Source organism: Fulmarus glacialis, unplaced genomic scaffold, assembly GCF_000690835.1.
Source record: "Fulmarus glacialis isolate BGI_N327 unplaced genomic scaffold, ASM69083v1 scaffold47747, whole genome shotgun sequence".
Taxonomy (NCBI): Eukaryota; Metazoa; Chordata; class Aves; order Procellariiformes; family Procellariidae; genus Fulmarus; species Fulmarus glacialis.
Genome location: NW_009224735.1, coordinates 87 through 9,180, shown reverse-complemented (window position 1 = coordinate 9,180; position 9,094 = coordinate 87). Strand labels below are relative to the sequence as shown.

Below are 9,094 nucleotides of genomic sequence, written 5' to 3'. Positions count from 1 at the left end.
AAAAAAAAAAAAAAATCTTTCTCCTAAAATTGAAGACATTACGAAAAGTTTTCATAAAGCAAGCTTTGGAACAGATAACCATAGTGACAAATGCTTCAACTTCCCAATATTATCTTATTTAAGACATTGTAGTAGCAACAGGAACACTAAACAACAACTGCTGGACAATTAATATCAAAGCATGTCCAAACTACAATCCGTCATAAAATCCAAAGTAGCAGTGAATGGCAAGGGCAGCATGGAGGCTATTAGAAGTCTCGTACGTAGCCAGAGGCGATTCCTGGAGGGGACTACGGAAGACAGCCACCCGACTGTGCTTAGAGCCCCCTACTGCATGCTCCACAGTTGGGAGATTGCCAGTAGTGTGCTGCCTAGCTGAGACTGAGCATTTCCAACATCAAGGAACAGGCATGGCGCCATGCAGCTTTTCTAGGACTAAAGCATTGTCATGTTTAAAGAAAAAAGGTAACTTACTACTCATAAGTTTACCGTTCTAGAGGTTTTATATCACTTTATATCCAATAAGTGACTTCCTGAACAACTTCCAGACACCCATATGAAACGAGAGAAAGTGTGTGCCAACAGTAATATGCCACAAATGCTCTATTTAGCTTCTGAAGTCACAGAAGCAGCTGAGAGAAGACAAGATCATAAAATACCTTGAGAAATGAACATAGGTTGAGGATGCAAAGTCAGAGTAAAAGACTGGTTCTTACAGTTCTTATTCAGCCTAAAGCATATGGAACTCCTTGCCATAACTGCTGTAACACTCTGAATAATAAAGTTTTATCTTCCCCTATTGTAGTCCAGTGTCCCTAGACATACATCAGTAATTTTGCATATACTATGGACAAGGGAAACTGATGCAGAAGGATAAAAACTTTTAGAGACAGAAGATCTAGCTTTTGTTTCCAATTGCTCAGGTTCCTGAATTATTTGCACAGACTGGACTCCTGTCCGATGAGTTGGCCAGGTTTGTAGTGCAACGTATGTCCTGAACTTGTAAGGCTGCCACCTTGCCTCTGACAGGTGCCTCTTGGAAAAGCTTCCAACTGGAATACAGTAGCTGAATTCCATTTACACAGGCTGCAAAACACAAAGTGGTCCTCTTACTGTACAGTAGGTGTCCTAACAGTGGCAGCTCCAGGAGCCAGTCAGCTGAAGGTGTACAGCACTTATTTCTATGGAACTGTTTATGCCTCAGTAACAGCCTTGCCTCTTTCATGTTAATCATGTTTTGCAAACATGTCATCTACAGATTCAAGTATAAATTCCTCCTTGTATAACTTTTGAAGTATATTAGTTGCTTCTGAGTGATGTATACAATTCTGTTCACAACACTAGTATTATGCCAATGCCATTTGATGTGTATTCTACAAAGCTAATATTAACCTTATGAGTCAACTTTGGTAGGTACAAATTATTAATGTAATTTTAAAGTGCTCTGTGCAATGCACTATCTAAGGAACTGCTTTTTCTATGGCTACTTAAAGAAGAATAAGTAGCCAACTGGCTTGGACACAGTGACATCAAAACTAAAAATCAAAATTATGCTGACAGTGTCAGAAATTCTTTCATAAGGTGTAGTTATTTAGGCTTTAAGTTTAATCTCAGGTTCTCTTGACATCTAAAGACTATCTTGGAACAGACATATCACTCCTGGACTACAGAAACCTAAGCCAGAAGTGTTATCAATTTTTCTTTTTTTTTTTTTTTTTTTTTTTTAAGTCGGAGAGCTACTGGTATCTCTATCGAATAACATGATTAAAAATTTTCAACTAGGGTTCCTTTAAAACCATCCTGCTTCCCTCACATTTGGTTTAGATAGGATATAAAAAGCAATGGCTGAACTCCTCCCTTGATCTGTTGGTGACTTGCCTGAGCCCAGACTAACAAAACATCTCTTGGCGATGATTGGGACATTTTCATGTTAACAGAGATGCAGTAAGACCATCTGCACTTTACTGTAAAATACAGGTAAGTCAAATCACAGAAGTTTTCACAAGACCATTTCTAAAGGTCTTGGATGTTTTCAATAATTAATACTTCTTTTCATGTAAGTTTTTTCCAGCAATCATACCTTAAGTTTCCTTGGATGATCTCTAGTGGATCGTTTCTTTTTGCTTGGCGTAAGCATTGTGATCACTTTATCGAGGCCTCTTTCAAGACTTCCAAATATTTTGGCTTTTCTCTTCTTTTGGCTGCTATCCACGTGAGCCAGGTTGAGATCTAATTCCACTGAATGACACCTGTTACATGAACAAATTAATCAGTTATTTTTCCTCAGTGTTTAGAAATCAGTTATTTCAGACACATCACTAAAATATTACCAGACCTGACTGAAGTAAGAAAACCAAAGCAAATGCAGTGTATTATGAGAGTTTCTTTTTGAAAGTCAGTAGAGATTTAAACCCAGAGACGTATATAGAAACTGCAGCCCTCTTGGGAATGGAATAAGAAGGAACTTACATTATGGAAAATAGGACTATATTCTGAAGATAATTGAGTTACATAATTTTAAAACTTTTCTCTGCCTTCGGTGTTTTCTGGCAAATGTAGAAAGAGGTTTTTAGGAAGACTTTTACCAAAAGAATGGAAATAACAGCTTGCTGTTGTAACAAGGCTTCCTAGGCAGTATATGGATTAAGGTAGTCCTGCTCTAAATCAGAAGTGTATACAAATAGTTGGACATTTACCTTCTTTCAGGAAGAACCTCAGCTGCTGTCAATTCATCTGCGTTTGTTGGGTTTGTGGGTTTCTTAATTGGGGTGACTGTAGTGATCTGGCTTTCTGAAAGAAAACATCCAAGCCAAAGCAGGTATGTTTTTGCATAAAAGATTTTCTTTTCTTCAGCAAGCATTTCTCATGATTAATAATTTATTTCTAAAACCAGCCCACTTTTCTGCATCAGGTCTGTATCTTCAGAATGGTAAAATATGTTTTTAATATACCTCTACTCTACAAAGAAAAACTGTGACTGATTTCCCCAGGTCTCTACAAGTCAAGCCTTAGAGCGACCAATGCAGTTCAGTATTAGAAATTTGGAAAGGAAGAGGATTGGAATTGCTTTCTTGCTCTGCCACTGGTCCCAGAATAAATACTGAACAATTCACTGTGTCAAATAGTTGCGTTCTTCACCAAGCCATTTCCCTTATATGAAGGGTGTGAGTTTATATAGCCATGTTTAATAGTACGCACTATGCAACAGCCTAAAAAGTTCTACTACCCACACATTGACAGAGTTCTGCAGAGCATGGTTTTGAATGTGCAGAAGCAAACACCAAGTGAAACAGTCAGCAAATTAGTTATTACAATTAAACCCAACTTCAATGTTCGAAGTTTCAGCTCTCTACAGAATTGCACCTGGCCCCAGACAACGATGATCGCAAAATTTCCAGTGGATACTTCCACTTTTCTGTCTCTAAGAAAGTATTAATACTACCTTTCCTGAATCAAAGATCTTTCAATGAAACAAAGAATTAGCTTTTAATTGTTTAATCCTCAGAAATATCTCACTAAAATGAGCTAAAACAGTGTTTCTGCATTTCCCATTTCAGAAATAGTACCTTTTGCTTTTTAAAATTACAATGAAGTAAAACTTCACAAGTTACCGCATACAATCTTAAGACAAAAATCAAACTCATATAAACAACTAGTCTTTGTAGTGCACTTCTTTAAATCCTTTATAAAGGATGTCATTGAACAGCAGTATGTCCAAGATCCCTTATAACTTAAATCAGCCTGCAAAGACTTACTGTTTCTGAACAATGTTCCTTAGCACCTGGAACAGAAGAGTCTCCTTATTGTAAGGAATCCTTGGCATTTGAAAAACAGAGTTAACATTTACAGTATCAACACCAAGACTTTTATGTTGAAGGTTGAAGGGAAAAATAATGTACATCAGGATCCGTCATTTTTCATAAGAATGACTAGACAGGCTGAGGACAGAAATTCCTCGTAACTCAGAAAAGCTGACATAATTTAGACAGATTTCTGTGGTCTATCACATAACTGTAAGACCTATACATTGTTAACAGAAAAGTATTTTCACTGCCACACTGGACTTTTACTGTGAAAATGCTGAAACGCTAACATAAGAAATGCAAAAGTTGGATTTCTCTTAGAAGAAGCAATAAAAGCAGTCTTGACTGAAAGTATACCCTCATTTTCACTCAAGGTAATAACAAAGGAAAAACAGAGTGTTGAGAAGATTGTGTTCTCAACCTTCATGGAAAAGTGGAACCAGATGCAAATTTTAGGAACACAGCACTTGACTCCATGTCAGAGTGTGCCAAAAGGCATGCATGGAATGACTTCTGTAATTAATATACAAGTAACATGCCCTGATGTATGGTTAAACCTCTTGCAGCACCGTACCAGATGTACTAGAAAAACCAGGCTGGTGAATATGGCAAAAAAAGTTAAGTCTTCCAGAAACAGATGTGTTGGATACACAAGTATTGTGTTCACATTTTAATTTACAATAATTCCTAAGCAATGTATATGTTCTAAGTTTTCATTAGTTACATTCACCATACCTTTGAAGGCAGGTGCCTGACAGGGTATAGTTTGTACTTGCATCTCAATCTGACTCTTCGCAAAAGGAGTCTTTGGAGCAGGAAACGCAAAGGGCATTTCATTTCTTAAAGCCGACTCTGTATCTATATTCTCTTTGTTTTCATGCTTCTTTGATGCCACTTTTCTTGTCACTGGAGTTGACAGTGTGAATTCCTTATCATCCAGTTGAGCATCATGCCCTGAATGCTACGAGAGATGTAACAAAAAAAAAAAGACATCCTTTGCTGTATTCTGATCACATTCAGGAATGTTACAGACAAGGAAATTCTAAAATTGAAGCAGCTTAAAAATACCATACAATACTTGCCTATTGAGCAAAATAGTTAAAAACTTCAATACCTCTGATTCCCTCTATAACTTGCTAATAAACATCTTAAGTCATTTGCCATTTCTTTATCTGCTCTTCTAAATTCTTCAGTTTGCACATTTAAGACTATTGCTCACCAGCTCATCTAAACACAGCTAAGAGTTTTCATTTGGTTTAATTGTATAATTTTAATTGCTTCATTGGATTTTCTTGTCCAATACAGACAAGCTGAACATCTTCAAAGACTTGTCTAGCTATAGCCTAGCTCTGAAAACTTGTTTGCTGTACCTTATTGTTTTCCTATCAGTTTTAAAATCCTCATTGCCTCATTTACTCATTCCCTATATGCTCTTTTTATGCAAACCAAATGTCAAAGCTCAAGTTCTCATCAAATGAATCATGACCTACAGCTAGAGTAAGCCACAATTTATGTTCCGCTATATATTTAAAACATTTCGTTACCCAGTTTGTAACTCCCCTTGGCCAGGGTCCACCAAACATTTAAATATGCAGTAAGTTTTATGTACAGTGAGAATAAGATTTTTTCAATTAAGAATAGTATCTTTGTTTTTTTAAGTAACTAGTATTTATTCTTCAAACACCTGCTTTCTTCTGCGAGTATTTAGAATAAATTCTTCTAATGGAGATTCTTCAAACAGTGAAGCTGCATCAGAAAATTCCATGGATCCAAATGCATGCGGCATTTCACTGCAGTCTGGCACATCTTCACATGTCACAGTTTTTTCAGACTGAAAAGAAAAATTCAGTTGAGATTCCACAGAACTATTAAAAGGAAGATTTAATCAGAAAAGTGTCATTAAAATCTAAATCTTATTTCTTTCTAAGTTTCTAATTATGGTAAACAGCTAATGGAAGTTCCCATGCCGGTGACTTAAGTTTTATAATATGACTTTAATATTGTCATTGTGGATTTGTCATTTGTATCAAAAGCAGATGTGAAATTATTCTCAAAGCACCATTATCAAGTCATCTTTCATGACCTGTGTCAAGAAGAGAAGCAACTCACAAAAAATACCTGCCTTTCATTTCAAGACTTGGACCAGAATCTCTTTTTACTAAAAGCCAAATAATAAGCTGGAAAGAACCCAAGAAAAGAATGCAGAAAAGTCTCTGAAAGGGGGCTGGATAAAGCTAAACGCATTACATCCAAAACATATGATTATGGAATCTGTACTTGAACTAGCATTCATAAGCCTTCATCGAATTGCTATCCCCCCAAAAAGTTGTCATTTATTAAATCACAGGATTCATAACTTCAGCAAAGATTGTTAACCTTCATGGCTCACACCACATACAGTCAGATGTATACCACAGTATCCTTAGTTTCTAACACCTTTTGTTATTTTCAGGAAACTCTTCCCGAGGACTTGTTTCATACCACTTCAGTGAAATTGCATACAATTATTTTAAATTACCAGTCCTTAGCTGGAATGGATACCATTTTAGCAAGCTATGTTCTGCTGGCAGGTAAGTTTCTCTTGGCCTGTGATCAAGTATATTGCAATGATCAGAACTTTCATTACTACTGGAATAGAAACAGAGCTTCCTGGTATGCTACCAGACCTCTTATGGTGACTTACTAAAAAGCCCTTACTAGAGGGCTGTTACCTACTGCCAAAAAGCTAACAGCCCAATATTGTAGTTGAAATCACATTCCATTACAGTATGAATGCCTGAATAGGAATCCTTGGTTACCGTGTTCCAGATGAAATTCACGCCATGGTGAATTTTTTGGAATATCCTTCTACACCAAACTGCTTGAAATAAGGCAGTATTATGTACAAGCTTGTGCCACCAAATTCAGAAACTGGCTAAGTTAAAGGTTCCGTTTGCTTGTTATCTTCACATTAGACCAGCTCTAGCTAGAAAACTTTGCTAGTTGGGTATTTCAGCAAATTCAGTTGATATTCAGTCACAGTATCTACATGCAGGTAAGTTAAATGTGACCTGAGCGCTGTAGAAGGACTAATGGATTGTTGTGTTGTGTAGGCATGATTTTCACAATTACCTGTGAAGGCATAATGCATACATGAAATAGTAGCATTAGCCAGATCAATTTACCTAGGCCACCACTAGAGATGAAGTAACTTCACAGCATCAGCGCTACTGAACCTAGAGAACCTGCACCTTAAAATCACCTGAGTGTAGAAGACTAACCCACCATGATCATGGAAATCACATTATGCATATTCAGCAACACTTACGATGCATGATCTGTTATGCAGCACTGGTAATCTTAGAATTCTCTTCTGCATTTCAAAGCAGTTGTATGTGTGAACTGAAATGATTTACATGCAATTGAATCAGATGCATAAGAAAGTATTTATTCTGAGTGCTTGTCTCTATGCAGAGAATAGCACGTTCAGATAGCTAGTTAACAATTTTACACAGATGTCTACAGTTCAAGGGGCAATGGCTAATAGGAAGTCTGCAATTTTACTGAATGCTTTTGAGTTTGTCAAACATAGACGAGTATCACCAACATCACATATAGCTGCATATTATACATATTGTAAGCAATTTAGCAACTTCAGACAAGTTCTGAAGTGCCCTATTTGCACTTTGCTACCAACCACAGGAACAGAAATTACCATAAGATATACAAAACCGCTTGAGAATCGCATTCATCCGAAAACCATCAGCAACATGTTTCCTTTACTCAAAATAAACAGAATCCTCTCTGGGACTGTATTCTAAAACGAAACAGATGAGGAAGGAATGGATCTCTCCCCTTTGACCATCAGCTCATGTAGCGTCCATGTCATCTCAAAGTAGGCTGCCCAGATGACATGGCAGGATGTTTCAGAAGACTTTCCTTACTAAGCCATGCCAAATGCAACTAGCAAGGTACAAAAATATTTAGAGACTAATGTGAGAGAGTGCAGCAAGAAGGTAGGCATCACAGAGGAAAATCTGGAATTATCATGTAGGCCAGACAATGGGCACTTTTAGTCCATTTCTGTGAGTAGAAAAGGGGAGATTCTGTGCGGAACTCATAATGCACCATGTCCTCCCAGATAGTTATTCCAGTAATGTCAATTTGTAGAAGCAGCCCAGCTTGCTACAACATGCTAATGAGGAGACTGAACTGCTTAATGACCAAGACTTTGGCTGACGGCACACATGCTCTCTTACTGATGTTTAGGGCACCAGTCTGTTTTCCCAGGCAGAGCTTTTTTAATGCATAGCAGCATTTTAATCAGTATGTTGTCCTGTTGAATTCGAAAACTTACCTCGAGGCCTGCTGATTCTGCTGTACTGGCATGCCCTGTTAGACATGGAACCCTTAAGCAAACACGCTTGCCACGAGCCTTCTTGGACTGAAGCAAGAGATATGTTGCTGACATTTGGTCATATTTCCACTGCGGGGGAAAAAACCCGTATTTTAATCTCCTCTTTGGAAACATTGTAAGTACAGAGCAAGCTCAGCCTTCTGAAAATTTCTGCTTTTCTGCAAGTCTTTCTACCTCATGTGCATCCCTAATGTTTGATCACCTAAGTGTAATTTCAGACTTCAGTTGATTCACACTATGTGTTTGAGATCAAGAAACAGACTATGGTTGTTGTTCTTTGCAAGTTAGTTCGTGGTATGCTCACTACAGTGAAAACTAATGCTGGGGCCAGAATCTATCTACTGAAGTGAATGGCAAAGCTATTAATTCAGATTAACCAATATTTCAACCAGAGTCTCAATTTTTTTGAAGTCTCCCCCCTGTTCTTCTCCCAGAAGCAGCACCAACTTTTTGCATGATTTTCAGCAGCTTTGCTTGTGTGAGGAACATGGGTACAATGCTTGACAAGTTTGCAGCATAGTACAATTAGTTTGAATTAGTTATAAGGGATTAGAAGTCCTCCAGTAAAGGACTATACAAATGCCACAAACCTATTTGGAAGGACTTTTCCCCATGTAGACAGATTATTTCCTATAACTGAAGAACAAGTAGCATTAACTCCACAAATCCATCTTAAGTATCACACACATTTTAAAAGTCTGTTTCTACTACAGTTACGTAGAAACCCTAACAGTTTTTCCAAAGCAAGGAACTATGTCACTGCTACCATGTACAAAGAAGCAAAAAATTCAATTTCAAGGGAGAATTTTCAGATTAAGGTTAAAGCTGGGGTAGGCATCATGTTTCAAGTCTCTTCTACAGCTTGCAATGACATTGCTAACATTTGTACAATTTC

The 9,094-nt window shown here is 37.4% G+C and overlaps 1 protein-coding gene across 1 annotated transcript; it reads right to left on the bottom strand.

Moving 5' to 3' along the window:
* Positions 1–2,080: 2,080 nt before the first annotated feature.
* LOC104079990 (maternal embryonic leucine zipper kinase-like) lies at positions 2,081–8,268 on the bottom strand (the record flags this gene model as incomplete). The annotated part of the gene is made up of 5 exons (XM_009582225.1): positions 2,081–2,249; positions 2,697–2,790; positions 4,539–4,764; positions 5,488–5,634; positions 8,140–8,268. Coding segments are annotated over 5 exons (765 nt in total), but the record flags the coding sequence as incomplete, so codon positions are not given.
* Positions 8,269–9,094: the final 826 nt, after the last annotated feature.